Below are 17,918 nucleotides of genomic sequence, written 5' to 3'. Positions count from 1 at the left end.
AAAATAACATCTAAAATAAAATTGTATATTTATTTTATGTTATTTTGCCCCCTTCAAGAATGGAGGGCATATGCTTTGCTGCTATCAGTTGGTTGGTCTGTCGGTCCAGCATGTTTCTGTTCATATTCTTTGCAGTGTTTGCACATACTGAAACGAAATTTTGTATACAAATTTTTCATAAGAATATCAAGATCAAGTTCTGTTTTGAATATGTTCAAGCCATTTTGGACACAGTTATGCCCCTTGAACTTAGAAAAATTCCAATTATATGGGGGAGAGGGGGGGGGTGCATAGGTGTTTTACAAACATCTCTTGGTTACATTGAAATTGAAATGAGATATGCATTAATACATGACTAATTTTATCATTGCAGTGTGTGATTATCGAGATCCTCCACTCCCTTGGTCTCTCTCTTCTGGTCTTCCACCTCCTCCCAGACCTAGGAGCCGTACAAGGAGTGGGCATCCTCAGTGCCACAGTCATCTTCCCAAGCATTCTCAAACCAATCTTCTCCAATGACCCAGACAACTCTGAAAAAGGATGCAAAAGGACTGTTGGAAAGATAGGCTCCTTTGTTTTGGACTTGTTAGCATTTTTTGTCCAGTTGTCCGCAATACCTGTGCTAATTGTTCCCAATTTGCAGTACATACATGGAAATGAGACACACACTGTGAACACTTTGAACATTTTTAACCAAACAAGTTTTGAGCCTGGATTTGGCATGGAAAATGCTCTGGAGAAAGTAATGGGTGTTGGAGCCTTGCTCCTGTGCTCTCTTTCTTGGTGGGAGAATTTTGTTGATGATAAAGTCTGTTGGAGTGAGAAAGGTCGAATCAAGCAGGCTTTCCTCAAACTGAAATTTGACTTGCAAGAAAGCAGGGCATATATACACATGTTTACCTCTTTTACTAAGATTGGGGTAACAGTGCTCTTTGCCTATGTTTTGATGGAAGACCCAATATCTTTTGATTTTAAAGAAAATGTGAGCAATCTGTCTTCTTTCAAAGATGCCAAGCTATACTCTGACATTGTTGCCTTGGTGGTTTCCGGTTTCCTTGGATACTATTTGGCCTACACTGTTTGCAAGCTTCAAATGCAGAAACTCTCTTTTTCTATCCCATGCGTACTGTCAACCCCGATAGCCATCATTGCATTGTCCTTGGAGTGTAATGTGGAGGATGTGACATACATTTCATCTGTTTCAAGTCACAGTTTAAAAACCAGTTGTGATAAGGATATCTTGAACCTGTGGATTCATCTTCCACTTATGGCCTTGTGGTTAATTTCTTTGTACTGGGTGGGAAGACACATTTGGTTTCCAACTCAAGAAAGACTGGCCAAAGTTGAAAGGTAAAAATTTAGTTTTAAATCATTAGAAAATCATTATACATGACCTCCCTAACTTGAAAAGCAGGGGATATACAGTGATTGGAATTGCCATTCTACAGTTCATAATTAACACTTGGTGTACCCATCTCTTACGGTATCTGCACTTCTCCTATAACATCAAATTAAATTTAATGAGACCATCATAGAATCTTTTTTACATCATGCAATTTTTCACTTTCTATTTTTCATTTTATTTGAATAAGCTACATGTATATATGATTTCCCTTAGCAAAAAAATGGCTTTCCATTTTACTCAAATGGGAAAGGGGGTATCATTTTATCAGTCCTGAGTTCTTACAGTATCTTTTATACGACAAAAACCCCAATGGAATTTTGTGTAAACTTGTGTATATTTTACACAAGTTCATAATTTTATCAAATGAATCATTATACATTAATTTATTTTTTAATAACAAGGGATTTTTAAAAAAAATATTTTGAATGAACAGGTTGTTCCTTAATCCCATGTATTGTGGCATTCTTCTGGAGCAGCATTTAGTGATGAACAGGAGACGACATAATCGTCGTGTTGTTACATACAAACAGACCACCAATGGACCTATTCTCTACAAGTAAGTCTATCCCTTTAATTTGTTTTTAAACTTTTGTGTGGACCTAAAGTATACGAAGTCAAAATTATTTGGAAGCAAACTTTAGTCAGAACTTTAATTTCTTTTTGGTGTTTTTGATGAGATTTCTTTATTAATATGAAATTTGTATAAATGCTTGTGAAAAAATTGTGGAAAAATGAAATGCAATTGAACCAATGCCTCAAAAAGTTAAGCCCAGGTTATATTAAGGACATTTGCAAGGTACCTGGCTTTTTTATAGAAATTTTCAAGAACTTTTGAACAAGTTTAATGGTACGAAACATGTTTAATTCTGGTTCGTTTAACCCATCAAGCCAGCTTTCCTTTTTAGATTTTGTTGAATCTGAAGGTTTTTACAATTCTCAATGCATTTCCTGTATGTAAAATGTTGATAAAAAGGACCTACATTATTTTTAACCATACGATTTCTCTAAAACCCATTTATTTTAAAGACGTTTTGAGTAAAATGCATTGTTGTATTCTTATTTACGATTACATGTATATAATTTAATTTTATTTGTATTCTCGCCTCTCATTGGTTGATTTCCAAAAAGGAATGCATAACATTTTGTATAATCTGGTTTGGTATGGGGACACACCCCCTTGACGACCAGCTTAATCATCATATCCATGTAATCCCCTCATTTCCAGTCCTCGGAATCCATGGAAAATTCCAGATTTAATAAATGTACCTTCAACTTTAATCAATTACTCGTTCTTACCTCATGTAAACAAACTTCATGGCTGCTAGATCTATGAATCAGTCGTTACCTCCCCTCGCTTCAAATCACTTCCGTTACTACGGTTGTATTATTGCGCGGTAAATTTGAACTTATAAAAAGCAACACAATTTTACATCAAAAGTTGTTTAATTATTTTAAAATTAAATTATAAGGAATGACTTTAATTCTTGGCCATATTATCGAGTATAATCTGGTTTGGGTCAGTTTACGCTTTTTTATAATCCGCTTCGCGGATTATAAAGCGTAAACTGACCCAAACCAGATTATACTCGATAATATGGCCAAGAATTAGAGTCATTCCTTAAATATTTTGGCTGAAAATGCAAATATAGAAACAATTTTAAGACACAGAAATTCAAGTACTGTTCTTTAATTTTGAGTTGTAACTTTCCTTAACATCTAATTTTAAAATTATTATTCACAATGATCAGGAGTTTCTATCATGTTATTTTCGTTACTGGAAACAAATTATCATAAATATATTTTGCATGAATTTATTATAACTTTTGTTCATAGTTACTAAACGGTGCCTCCTTCTGTTCTCATCCGGTTACCTAGCTTTCACCACTTTCTGCACATGTCGCATGTTTGCCCTTCCCAGCATAGCTATGGTAAATGACGGCCTGTTGACTGTCTGCCCCTTTAGTTTACACAATATACAACAAAGCCATCACTTCTCTTCTTTCTTGCTGTATATAGTTGATTCAGTCCATTATAAAAACATATGTGCTTTTGTTTACATGTAACTATGCTTTATTTAATATTTCCACTGCCTAGAGAATTCGGAACGGGAGTTCACTCTCAATGACTGTTTTTATAAATGAAAAAACCTATGTATTAAACCTTTTTTCTCCAGAAACCTTGCCTTGCCAATGACCTTATTAGTGAGTTTGCAGTTTGAACCACTAGATATTCTTTATGGTTTTTACGTTACCTGGTTATTTCAAATCATTGGATATTTCACAGTTTAAGCTTGGTCCCGTTGAGTTCTAGATAACCAAACCCCGAGTTTGTATCAAATATCAAGTTTGTTTTCATTTTTATAATTTACTCAAGGTTAACCAAAGATGACCAGAAAATGGGAGCCAGTGAGAAGAGTAACGAGATGTCAAAAGAGATCCCTCCCATGATTTACGCCTGTGCTACCATGTGGCACGAGAACCGGGTGGAAATGGTCCAGCTCCTCAAGTCCCTGTTTAGGTAAGGAGATTTCAAAATTTCCTTGCAGCAATTTTTAGCTCGCCTTGGCCGAAGGCCGCAGGGGAATGAAATTCACTTTTGCTATAAGGTTTATCAATTCAATATAAGGGTGTTCTTTTAAACTGTGTTTTACTGTATAATTCAACTGTTTACAAAAAAATGTTAAAATTGTTTTCAGAATGGACAAAGATCAATTTTTGAGAAAAAAGGCATATGAGCTGGCAGATTTTAAAAACATGCAGGAAATAGAATACTATGAGTTTGAAGGTAATTTTATAGAGACTTTAAATGTAGTATTAAATATTGTGAATGATCCAAGCTGCAGTATGCATGTATATTATTATGATAAATCCTTAGAATAATCATTAAATTCACCAAACCATTGATTTGAAATTTTTAAAACAATAGTCTAAACCATTTCCAGATGATTATCAATTCTTTGAAGTCTTACCACTTAAAAAATATTTCTTTGCACATAAACAATGAATTACGTTTTCCACTGACCCATCAAAATTTAAGTTTAATTTTTGTTAATTTTACCTTTTGATTTTTCCCTTTTGTTTGTAGCCCACATTCTCTTTGATGATGCCTTTGAGCCAGATGATGATGGAGAGATGGTTCCCAATGCTTTTGTGAATTTATTTGCTTCATTAATGAATGAAGCAGCCAGGTAAATTTTATCTATTATTATTGGACCTCCTAGATAGTTAAATTAAAAATAAAAAAGAATGGTCCCAAGTACCATATGCATATTTCGTTAAACTCCTTCATATAGAAAAAAAAATCTTATTGTGAAAAAAGAGATAATGTTCAAATAATTTATTAATTATATAGTTCTGCATGCATATATTTAATCTAAGATCTTGAGCTCTTGAAATTGGTTGCTTAAACCAGTCATTTATTTCATTTATAGTTGTAAATGATTTTCTTGATGTTTGAAAAAAAATTTCAGTGCTGTACATTCTAAGGCAATAGAACTGCCCCCTCCATTTGTTATTCCCTCTAATTATGGTGGTCAGGTGATTTTCACCATGCCAGGTGGGAATCTGATCTACACTCATCTGAAGGACAAAGGAAAGATCAGGCACAGGAAAAGGTGGTCACAGGTACATTAACATAAGCACAGAATATAATAACTCATAGATCTACACACTTCTTGAATTGGTAAAAATGGTGTAAAATGTAAGAGAATTTGAAACTTATCTTAGAATTTGTACAGATTTTTATATTTCAAGTAATCTGCTCGTAAAATGAAGAGCAAGCTCAAATCCATTTTTTATATGATTTGATAGATTATTTAAGGAAAAACTGTCTTATTTTTTGGTTTCATGATATGATCAATTTAGTGGCTTGCATGATAATTTGCATAAACTTCGGCATTTAATGCATAAAATTATCACGCAATCGATTGATCATCGTCATGATACAAAAAAATGAGACAGTTACATGTATTCCTTATATTTACATGCTCTTGATTCCGCAAATCCACATGCTCTACTTGCCTCGCTTATGTCTATGTCCCACCCCGCTCAATTTTTTTTAACTGCACATATTGATAATTGATGAACCAGTAGATTAATGTAGAAATAAAATAAATTTACGATTTGTAATTATATTTTGACAAAGACATAGGAAATGTAAATATAATATTATCAATATGTTGGATATTTTTGGTTACTAACTTTTAGATTTTATTGAGGCAGAGTCAGTATTAATAATGCTTTTTATTGATCTTTGTTTTGTAAAATTTTAAGTGCAAACTTCTCTTTTGAACTGTTTTGTAGGTGATGTATATGTACTACTTGTTGGGATATCGAATTGTCAAGGAATGTCAAACTCTTGTGTTGGATGCTCTTGACAAACAAGATTTTTCAAAAATTGCATCATGGGACGAAAACATCAGAAACGTGACCGGTTTGTCCGGGAAAAGTCAAATCTTCCAGATGCTGGATGAGGAGGTCTTATTCAGGGTTTGTTTAATTTACATTTAAAAGTACTTGCTGTATATAGAATTAAATCAGTATTCCTATTGACCATCATTTTTAGCTCACCTCGACGAAGTCGAGATGAGCTTATGCTATACCCCCGGCGTCGGTGTCAGCGTTGGTGTTAGCTTCGGCGTTCCGGTTAAACTTTTAGGAGCAGGTCCATTCCCAAGTAACTTTAAGCCCTACCTGGACCAAACTTACATGGATGATACATCTAGGGATGGACACTACCAGACTTGCTTCGGATGCTGGATCTGACCTACATTTTCCAGATGAGTGACCAGGTTCAAGTTTTAGGAGCAGGTCCATTTCCAAGTAACTATAAGCCCTACCCGTACCAAACTTGCATGGATGGTGCATCTAGGGATGGACACTACCAGACTTGCTTTGGATGCTGGATCTGACCTACATTTTCCAGATGAGTGACCAGGTTCAAGTTTTTGGAGTAGGTCCATTCCCAAGTAACTATAAGCCCTACCCGTACCAAACTTGCATGGATGGTGCATCTAGGGATGGACACTACCAGACTTGCTTCGAATGCTGGATCTGACCTACATTTTCCAGATGAGTGACCAGGTTAAAGTTTTTGGAGCAGGTCCATTCCCAAGTAACTATAAGCCCTTCCCATACCAAACTTGCATGGATGATGCATCTAGGGATGGACATTACCAGACTTGCTTTGGATGCTGGATCTGACCTACACTTTTCATATGAGTGACCAGGTTAAAGTTTTTGGATCAGATTAATTCCCAATGATTTTAAAGACCTACTTAAACTGAATTTGCTTAAATATTGTTGTCAGGATAAATACTAAATGGTAAGAAAATATGATGTGAGATTTGCATTACTTAAACTGATAACATTCGTCGAGGTGAGCTTCGTAATCTTTGATTACCTATGTTTTTAATTGGCATACCTGGTAATTTTCATAATTAGCAGATTGATACTTTTGATGTGTCTTGAGTTATTAAATTGATGTAAAAATAAATGTTTTTATTTCAGGCTGAGAACACTTTCCTTTTGGCCCTGGATGGGGATGTAGATTTCACACCAGGAGCAGTCAGGTTACTACTGGATAGAATGAGGAAAAACCCCAAAGTAGGAGCATCATGTGGCAGGATTCACCCTATTGGCAGTGGTAATTTTCAAAATCAAAAGAACACGACAAATTCTTAATGCATCATTCAGGCTTTGTTTAAGTGAAATGTAAACAATTTTTCCACAAAATGTAATTAACAATGCTGCTGAGATGAAAGGTTTTTGGTATTTTGTTTTCATCCTAATTTGTTCAATATAAACTCCTTTTGTGGAAGACCAGAAAGGGTCTGCAATGAAAAAGTATATGCAATCTTTCTATCCACTTGGCTGTTAACAATTTTCTAAAATGCTACTTCTTGAACAGACCAAATCACAGCAATATTTGTATAATATCATATAGATCATGATGTTGTAATTTTAGAAGCAGTAAATTGCTTTTACCATTGTAACAGCCAATCAAAGATATATCCACATATTAATCATGACCTACATGCACTGAAGTCTATAATTGTATAAAAACTTTATAAACTATTCTAGGCCCTATGGTTTGGTACCAGAAGTTTGAGTATGCTGTTGCTCACTGGCTACAGAAGGCCACAGAACACGTTCTGGGTTGTGTCCTTTGTTCCCCGGGGTGCTTCAGTTTGTTTCGGGGTTCTGCCCTAATGGATGACAATGTGATGAGGAAGTACACCATTCTGCCAACAGAGGCATCACACCATTTGATGTATGATCAAGGTAAAAGATGCTCAATGTAAAAGTAAAATAAATAAGTATGCTATAAGAAACATGTAAAATTGTTTTGATAATGACATCACACTGGTTGGAGAAGATAAAAGTCATTGAAAATGGATTCATGAAGAAAAAACCACTGTATAATTTTTAAGTGCAAAGATATAGATAAGGAATATTAGAATCAATCTTGAATACTTTTTTTGTATGATATATCACAACAGTTTTGTTTTTTAATATTAATGGTACATGTATATACACTGTATGATAAAAAGTGCACTTGCGACACCAAAATGTAAATCAAGCTACAAACTTACACAAATTTAAAGATGAATAACCATAAAACTATGCACTGTTAACCTTTTAATATTTGTGTACAGCTTTAATGAATTCCACTGAGAATGGGTGTCAAAGAAAAAAAATGTTAATTCTAAAAGAGAATTGTCTTTAATGGTGTTCCTGTTGACATTGCCTAGGTGAGGACCGTTGGTTGTGCACATTGCTGTTACAACAGGGATACAGGGTGGACTATGCCGCAGCATCAGATGCCTTCACCTACGCTCCCGAGGGTTTCAACGAGTACTTCAACCAGAGAAGAAGATGGACTCCCTCCACCATTGCTAACATTCTGGATCTTCTTCAGGATGGCAGTAACACGGTGGCCTCCAATAACAACATCAGCTGGCTCTATATCATCTACCAGGGTGAGATTTCAAAATTTCAAAAAATGAATTGTAGATGTTTAAAAATCTGTACCATCATTTTACGCCTTCGAAGGCAAACATCAACTTTGGGAATAGACTCCGGGAAAAGCAGCTGATTGGAATCATCATAGTTAGAATCTTCCTAGTTAGGTGTTTCATAATGTTATGAATACATGCACAGAAGGAGCAATTAACTGCTCAGGAGTATTGAAACATAATTGATAATTTGAGAATCAAATCAATTTAATATTATTCTGCACCATATTTATTGCAGCTGCTTTAATGGTTTCCACCATTATTGGTCCAGCAACAGTTCTAATGATGATAGCAGGTGCCCTTCTGACGGTTTTCAGTGTGGATCTGATCACATCCTACATAATCTCCCTCATACCAGCGATACTGTACTTTATCATCTGCTTCGTCTTCAAACCAAAAATACAGTTGATAGTGGCCCAGATCCTTAGTGGAATTTATGTATTCATTATGATGGTGGTCTTTGTGGGAGCTATCATAACAGCAGCAACTGTGACACCATATCATCCAAGTGTCATTTTCTTGTCTGGACTGGTCTTGATATTCCTGATAGCAGCAGCTTTCCACCCTCGAGAGTTCCACAATTTGATTTACGGAGTTTTATACTTCCTGTGGGTGCCATCAGGTTTTCTTGTGCTGGTCATTTATTCTTTGACCAACCTCCATGTCGTTTCCTGGGGAACTCGAGAGGTTCCAAAAAAGAAGACCAAAGAAGAACTTGAAAAAGAAGAACAGGAGAAGAAGGAGAAAGAAGAGAAGAAAAAGCAGGAATCTTTCTGGAATAAGTTTTTCCCCTTTTTCAACCTTGTCCAGGACTTGAAGCAAACAATCACTGAAAAATTGTCAACCGAAAGTAAAAAGGAAAACGATAAACTTACAGAAGTATTGATCAAAATGAATGAGAATTTGGAGAAAATGAACAAGCAGAAAGATGGAGTGGGGTTAGAAGAAGTCGTGGTGGAAATGAAAAAACCAGAGAAAGAGAAGAAGACTGTTAGATTTGCAGAGAAGAATGAGGTAGAAATTTTAAAAATTAATGAAATCCCAGGAAAATAATTGCATTTGCTTGAATACTATTTAAATGGGATATTTCATTCAACATTTAGATACTGATAAGTTATTAAACAAGATTCTCCATAAAGCATCAATCTCGTTTTTCATTGTCATCGCTTTTTAGGAGAAGGAGATGGAAGAATTTGATGAAGATCTGTACATGTATGAGGAGCAGAAGAAGAAGAAGAAGAAGAGAGATCCCCTTATCAATCCAGTCTGGGTAGAGACAGAAGCATTTAGTGGAGGAGAGATTATGCAGATGAACCAAGAAGAAAAAAATTTCTGGGAAGGTTTTGTGTACAAGTAAGTGATCTTTAACAATCTTATAAAGGATTTCCCATATCCCATGTTGTATGATGTATTTTAAAAATTGTTACACCATGATGATTGCATTCATTTGTATGCAATAGGTATTTGCGTCCTTTGGACAAGAACCCAGAGAAAGAGAAGAAAGACAGTGCTGCTTTAATAGAGCTCCGAAATAATGTCTGTGGTGGAATGGCTCTCATCAACGTTCTGTGGATCGCTATCAACTTCATGTTCCAACTGAGAAAGCCAACAGTTGTCTCCATTCCATTACCTGTAAGCCAACTTCAAGTTCTTACCTGAATAGAGTTTATTAAAGGCTCAAGCTAGCTTTTCTGATTGGAGGCTCTCTGTTGTCTGTAAACTTTTCACATTTTCTACATGTACTTCTTCATAAGAACCACTTAACATATTTCAACCAAACTTGACACAAAGCATTTTGGGGTAAAGGGATTTAAGTGTGTTCAAATCAAGGACCACACCCTTTTCAAGGGGAAATTATTTATGAAGAATTAGTGAAATTTTAATGGCATTTTAAAAAAATCTTCTTCTAAAGAATCAAGAGCCAGAAAAGATACATCGTCGGAAACCCACGGGTGATCTCGTCTTGACATCACCCGTGGGCAAACTCGCCGAAAAATCGTCGTATGTAATTAAATATGCATGGGTCATTTGATTGGCCGCATCACAGAGTTGCGATGCGAAACAACGAATCACAGTTCACGTTACGTATGCATGTTCGGCATTGCCAAAAACATGAAAAACTCATTCCGTAGTTAACACAGCTGATAAATCCACTCACCGGCGCATTTTGCAGTTAGAAAGAGGTACTCCTTCATAATATCTGACGGATATTAATGTCAGTGACCTGTACGAAATGACTTTCATTGTTTTAAATCAAACTTCGCACATTTTAACGAGCGTCAAAATATTTACCAAAAATAGCAAAGTAATAAACATATTTTTCAAAATTGAAGAGTTCCAACTTTCTGATTGGTTGACTGAAAACAACAAATTAGCATATTTTACGGCGATATTTCGGCTAGTTTGCCCACGGGTGATAAGTAAAGATGAGATCACCCGTGGGTTTCCGACGATGGAAAAGATACAGCTTTTATTTAAAGTTAAGTTACATGAAAATTCAAGTTTATTAAAAATATATGACCCCCGGTCACCCCCAAGGGTAGGTTGACAGCAAGGGATTGAAGTTATACATTTGAAAATATACACCATGTATATCCCAACATGCGGGGTGTATGCTATGTTGTGCGCGGGGTGTATGCTTCCGAAGCGAGAGAAAGGGGGTCATTCTACGTTCTTTGTCCATTTTCTCAACTTACGGATATTTTTCGCCAGAAAGCATATGCCTACGGAAGAAAGCATTATCTAAGGAATATATGGATACCGATGAATCCACTGGACACCTTCTAGTTTTATCAAACACCTCAACACAATTCTGAGGATCGGAACAAGATTGACGCTACACTGTGTTTATGATCGAATATCAGAACAAAGCTTTGCTTTATCGTCACTTTTATATTATTGTTAAATACATGTTTACAATATAAACGTTTGTACAAATTGTCTGTAAATAAAACAGTTCGTATATAAAGATATTGACGAAAAATCAATGTTGTGTCCGGGGTGTATGCAACATGTTGTACGCGGGGTGTATGCACCCCATATTTTTCTTAGGATTGTTGTGCGAAGTATCAATGGAAATTTAATTCACACAGGTTTAAAAGCAACACATAGTGTTGATAAAAGACCTTAATACCAATGCCGAACCAAAAAGCAATTTCCATAAACGTATTGAAGTAAAAAAACAAATTAACTAAATTAAAAAAAATTAAAAACAAACTATCATATTTAAGCATAAAAGGCGCTAGATGTGCAAGGAGCGATTGTTATCTACATTGTAGATGGCACAATGGTCTAAAAAATCTCCAAATGGGGCCCTCCCCCCTCCCCAATCCCTGCACTGAAGACACTGCCCTTTCTTCGGCTCGTTTTAATCTAAATATCTAGCCTGTTAAAAATTATAAAAACACTACATTGTATTATGAATAAATCTTCTTTTTTTGTTCCTGCAACATTTATGTTATCAATACATGTATTTTTAAGCATTTATGACAGTGATGTAGAATCTTTTTTGAAGGGGGGATACTTGAGATAAGTTGATTAGCTATATAAAAAAAGGGGGGGGGTATCGAACTCAAAACTCCTAGATCAGATGGGGTTGTAGGTCCCGTCTTTTTTCAGTACCAATCCTCTCTCTCTCTCTCTCTCTCTCTCTCTCTCTCTCTCTCTCTCTCTATTTTTACTTAAACATAAAACATTGTATGACTATGCTGCAACAAAAAATAGGGGGGCAACCTGACTTTCGATGAACATTTTCTGTAGTGAAAAGTTGTGTCTGGAACAAAAAGGGGGTGATATTACGTGTCTGTATGATATATTAATTTTCTTTTCAATGTTTGCAATATTTGGACTCATTTTTCCTTATCTGATAAGATTTCGTATTTTACATATTACAATAAACATGTAAATCCGGCAATAAAAATGCACAATTGTAATAAGGGACGACAATTTTCTTAGGGCATGCACAATTGAAAAGAAAAACTGTGTGGTACAATTACAATTTTACGTTAACGTGTAATTAATATCAATTTATGTTCACCCCTCCTTTATTTTATTATTGTATATATTTATAAATGTTTTAAAGTTACCCCCCCCCCCCCCCCCAAAAAAAAATAACCTAAGACACAAACACATCCTCCTCGGGCCCATTCCTAGACAATATGTACTCAGAACAATACAATGCCTCAATAGAAAACAAATAGTTTACTGCCAAATATGGGCTTATGGGGCCAAAGTACACAACATATAAATACTACATGAAGGAGAACATTTTTTCAGCTGTTTATGACATTACAAAAATCTAAATAGTTTAATACTCATTTAAAAAATATTGAAAAAAGTTGAACAGAAATTATGAGGAAATGTTAAATGTTCTAAATGATGCATGTGTGAAGCATTTATTAAGGAAGGATCTGAATAAGGTGACTTTAAATCGAAAGAAGGGATGAATTGTTGGTTATCAAATTAAACAGTTAAACAAAGCACCCTGCACATTTACTAGCACGATGAACGTGTATCAATTTTATTTCCAGTAAATCGAATTTATGAACCTGAGGTTGTGCTATTACAAAACTGGTGAATAATTAAGAAAAAAAATAGAAATTTTATCACAAACGTCAGTTGTTAAGAATTTTTTTAATGACATTTCAGACAATGATACTATAGAGTAAAAAGAGGGGTATACACCCCGCGTACAACATGTTGCATACACCCCGGACACAACATTGATTTTTCGTCAATATCTTTATATACGAACTGTTTTATTTACAGACAATTTGTACAAACGTTTATATTGTAAACATGTATTTAACAATAATATAAGAGTGACGATAAAGCAAAGCTTTGTTCTGATATTCGATCATAAACACAGTGTAGCGTCAATCTTGCTCCGATCCTCAGAATTGTGTTGAGGTGTTCGATAAAACTAGAAAGTGTCCAGTGGATTCATCGGTATCCATATACTCCTTAGATAATGCTTTCTTCCGTAGGCATATGCTTTCTGACGAAAAATATCCGTAAGTTGAGAAAATGGACAAAGAGCGTAGATTGACCCCCTTTCTCTCGCTTCGGAAGCATACACCCCGCGCACAACATAGCATACACCCCGCATGTTGGGATATACATGGTGATATAGGAAATATTTTTCAAAATCTTCTTTCCAAGAAAAACAAAATCATAATCACATTAGTACAAACACATTATCAGGTAGTGTAGATTCAAATTTGTTCAAGTCACAACCCCTGGGACCATAGCAAGGGATCAAACCTAGGAATAATTAGGAATATTTTTATTAATAAGAATAAGGGGGGCTTTATCGATATCATACTGTAAATGTATTAGTTTTTAAAAAAACCCTTTCTGTTACTAGGAAATAGCAAAGTGTATAGTTATGATGAGCATGGGTATCTTGTTAAAATATGTAATTCATGGCCCAAGGGTCTTTTCAAAAGGGAGGGGGGTGAAGAAGAAACTACTGGAATGGAGTATTTTTTAACGAATCTCAAACCCCGAAAAAACTATTTTGTAAGTGGCGGGGGTAATTCTGTTTTTACAATTCCTTCATACATTACTACATTAACCCCTGTTACGCTGGCCCCTCTGGATCTGCCACTGTGACCTCTGGGTCATGGGTTCTGGGTTTAACTTAGGAGTAGGATTATTGATCATTATTTGTAAAAAATGCATTAATTTCTTTGAAAATGTTCTCAATTATAGAGTATTTAGTAGACCAACCAAAAGTTTGGTTATGATAAGGAAGGGTGCTTCCAAGATTGTAAAATTCATTGCCCCTGGGTTATGGGTTTTGGGATTAGGGTGAGGCTCTAGCTAGCTGTTGATCATATAGTAAAAGTGCATTATTATTGTTTAAAATATTTTCTCTAATCCTTGGAATTAAGCAAACAAACTAAGTGTAGTTATTGAACACTACGAAATTGTTTAATTAATAATGTTTTTGCCACTAAACTGCTGCATAGGACAATCTTCTTATATTTTTGAAAAAATGAAAGCTAAGGGCATTGAAGGGAATGAAATATGAGAGGCTTTCCAATGATTGACATGTTATTTTTACAGTCTGGAACGGATCCGGATGATTTAGAAGAAGATATTGGTACGCAGAGAGCTGAAAATGTTCTAAAAGTCGACGTGGTTGGTCTGATGTTTGTCATATTCTTCCTCTTTATCCTGATTATCCAGTTCATTGGCATGATCATTCACAGGTAAGTTTGAAGTTAATTGAAAAAAAAGGTAATGGATACACTGTTCATTATCAATTTATCATACACTTGCTATGTATAGTAAAGCATGTGTATCACAAAGCGCTAGGGAAGGATGATTTGCTTCATGATAAGGGTAATTCGTTATACCTGTTAAGTTTATATATATCTTAGTCATGGGGATAGAAAATCAGTTCATTGTAAGCATCAGTTCATTCTAAGCGTTTTCACTATGAGCGTGTTTTACTGTACATGGTATTTTATTCTAATGCCCAGTTACAGATGATACAGTTATATAACCAAATATTAAGATCCTGTCCACTGCCTATCTGTCATAAATATTTGGTGTTGTTAAGAGTTACATGTAAAGGTCATAGTCAAAAAAATATTCACTCTTATAGAGACGCCACTACTTGCGATTTGAAGGACTGGTCTTCAGATCCCACAGTGGGATTCGAACCCGCATTGTAAGGTTTAACTTCTTACTTCGGGACTCTAGAGCAGAGGCTCTTGCCACTGCGCCAAGCTGGCGACTACATAGAAAGATTGAGGACTGAAAGACTGAGGACCTTAACACAATGTCTTTTTTTAAATCAAAGTCAGAAGCAGAAAAAGTCTTAAATTTGTTGAATCAATTTATCCCTAAATTTTTTTTTTAAATGTACCTTCCCCTTTAAGAATAAAATCCCAGTCTCATTCAACTTGCCAAAAAGAATTAAAGAAATGGCTTATCTGGTCTTGTGATTAGTAATATTTCATTTATAAATGGACTTATAATGATATAGCATTAATAAATTATAGACCTGTTTTGATTTAATGTGTCTTTAATACAGATGACCTTGAACTTGTTGGGATGAACTTGGTTCAAGGTCAGGACACATGCTAGGGTCATAAACAATTTCTGTACCAAGTATAAGCTAACAGTGATTTTCATTTACAAAGTTGTAGCCAGGATAAGAATGTTGTACTTTTCTGCCAGTGACTTTGATTTTGCTGGAAAGACATTGAGTTGAGACCATATATGTCAAATCTGGAGGACTTTAGTAACCTTTGTGCCACCTATTATTACTGTACCAGTAATTCTTCATTGCAAAGTTACAACCAAGATAGGAATTTTATACTTTTTTTCTGCTAGTGACCTTAAAACATACTGTAATAAATCACTTTTAGTCAAGGTCATTATACAATGTCAGATCATAAGAAATCTCTGTATCAAGTATGAGCTTCGATTGATTCTCCATTTCAAAGTTATGCCCCAGACAAGTTTATTTATTTTTGCCAGTGACCTTGAAATAGTTGGAACGATCTTGTGTCAATGTCAAGACAGACAATTGGAACATAAGCAATCTTATGATTTTCTATTACTAAGTTTGAACCCTGAGACAAGAATTTTGCATTTTTTAGCCAGTGGCCTTGAACTTGCTTGAATGACTTAAATCAAGGTTAAGACATTCATGTACCCTTGGATCACAAGCAATATCTGGACAAAGTATGAGCTTCCATTGATTTTCATCACAAAGTAAAATTCTTATGCCAGACAAGATTTTTATTCTTTTTCTGCCTGTGACCATGAACTTGCCATATTGACCTTGGGTCAAGGTCTTGACACACTGTCAGGTCATAAGCAATCCCTTCACCAAGTATGACATTCCGGAGATTTTCCATTAAAAATTACAATTTTTGAAAATACTTTTTTAAAAAAAAAAAGCGAAGCTCTTGTTAAAAAGAATGGTTTCACTTGTTTAAATCTGACATACATGTATGTGTTCAAAATACAAATATTGGAAAAGTAATATTAATTTAAATGGAAAAAAATTAATGAAAAAAGTGTTTGCCTTTCATAATTTAGATGGGGAACATTCATGCATCTCATTGCCATTACTGAAATCCCTAATCCCTGGAGAAGGAAACTGGATGATGGAAAAGATATTACAGTAAATACAAAGAATAAAGGAAAAATGGCACTAGAGTTTTGTGAGAAGTTCATGGCTGAACCATTGCCAGATTATCCAGATGATGATGAAACGATAGAAGAACAGATAAAAGAGGAAGAAAGAAATCTAATCAGGGCACAGATCAAGAACATTGCAGAAACAGGTGAATGGCTGAAAAAAAATTAAACTTTTTGATTTTCTTTATGATGGTATTTTTTATAAGTTATCTTGAAAGAAAATCAACCCTTAAATCAGCTAGGATGCGTTTAACATGATGAATGGAAATTATTTATTCCATTCCTTGTACCTTCAAATTAATCTTCCATATCATTTACTCATATAGTGCAATCATTTCATTAAAACATGTATTTTTTTTTCTTTTTAAATTGAAGCTCACCTGAACTTTCAACCTGAGCTGAAAGCTCAAGTGTGCTTTTCTGCTCACCATTTATCCACCATCCATCTGTCATGGCCAATTTTAACCAAAGTTGGTACAAAGCATCCCTTAGTGATGAAAGGGTTTCTAAATTGTAAAATGAAAGGGCCAAACCCTCTTCCAACGGGAAGCAATTAAGAAAAAAAATACGATGGGTTAATATAAATTTTTTGACATCAAAGTTACTTTAAAAATATTCTTTTCAAAAATCATTAGACCAGAACAGCTGAAACTTTTGTGGAGCTTTTTCAAGGAAGAATTTGAATTGTTCACACTGATCATGTTCCTTGGAGTTAGGATGGGGTCACTGTAGGGCATCGTCAGAACCCACGGGTTTTCTCTCCATGGTACCTGTAGGAGGATGAAATTATGATTGAAATGTATATGAAAAATCTTTATCTCAAGAAGAGCTGGAAGAGAAAAGGTGAAACTTATGTGGAAACTTCATGAAGTTGTGTATGTTATAAATTGTTCAGATCATTGTTCCAGGGGTTGGATGGGGCCACAAAACGATATGAAAATTTTACATACATAGGGAAAAAAAACTCTCCAGGACCAATATTTCACAACTCTTTACAACTCACTGAACTAATTGTGATGCAACATTAATATTTTTAAAAGATATAATAGGGTTATTGAACTTACATTAAAACACCTGTCCTTTTAGTGTTCAATATCGCATCATTCTGATGACCCTACCGAGCGTTATGATTTGCTTTTTTAGGTTTTAATTGGTTTAATATGTACTAAATTTTCAATAAATAATTTCATTTTTATGTAAAAATAAACACATCTTACCTACTGCTAGATCCGAATTCCTTTCTTTAATTTAACTCCAAGAATTTGACCAGACGACTCTTTTTGTTTACAATGGGGCATTTGATATTGAACACTCGTATTCGGAATGTTTTGGGCA

General features: G+C 34.9%; 1 protein-coding gene across 1 annotated transcript in view; it reads left to right on the top strand.

Annotated features, from left to right (window-relative positions):
- Positions 1 to 16,752, top strand: part of LOC134283634 (chitin synthase chs-1-like) — a 37,179-nt gene extending 20,427 nt beyond the window's left edge. Inside the window, exons 23-37 of the mRNA XM_062766133.1 lie at positions 374 to 1,350; positions 1,839 to 1,961; positions 3,779 to 3,922; positions 4,101 to 4,189; positions 4,490 to 4,592; positions 4,875 to 5,028; positions 5,707 to 5,892; positions 6,913 to 7,048; positions 7,486 to 7,686; positions 8,157 to 8,384; positions 8,659 to 9,434; positions 9,595 to 9,773; positions 9,881 to 10,052; positions 14,490 to 14,635; positions 16,482 to 16,752. Coding sequence (XP_062622117.1) covers positions 374 to 1,350; positions 1,839 to 1,961; positions 3,779 to 3,922; positions 4,101 to 4,189; positions 4,490 to 4,592; positions 4,875 to 5,028; positions 5,707 to 5,892; positions 6,913 to 7,048; positions 7,486 to 7,686; positions 8,157 to 8,384; positions 8,659 to 9,434; positions 9,595 to 9,773; positions 9,881 to 10,052; positions 14,490 to 14,635; positions 16,482 to 16,752 — 3,885 coding nt within the window. The remainder of the gene's footprint in view (positions 1 to 373; positions 1,351 to 1,838; positions 1,962 to 3,778; positions 3,923 to 4,100; positions 4,190 to 4,489; positions 4,593 to 4,874; positions 5,029 to 5,706; positions 5,893 to 6,912; positions 7,049 to 7,485; positions 7,687 to 8,156; positions 8,385 to 8,658; positions 9,435 to 9,594; positions 9,774 to 9,880; positions 10,053 to 14,489; positions 14,636 to 16,481) is intronic.
- Positions 16,753 to 17,918: the final 1,166 nt, after the last annotated feature.

Source organism: Saccostrea cucullata, unplaced genomic scaffold, assembly GCF_032062105.1.
Source record: "Saccostrea cucullata isolate Sc308-1 unplaced genomic scaffold, CSIRO_AGI_Scuc_v1 ctg4980, whole genome shotgun sequence".
NCBI lineage: Eukaryota > Metazoa > Mollusca > Bivalvia > Ostreida > Ostreidae > Saccostrea > Saccostrea cuccullata.
This window is presented reverse-complemented; position numbering and strand designations above follow the sequence as displayed.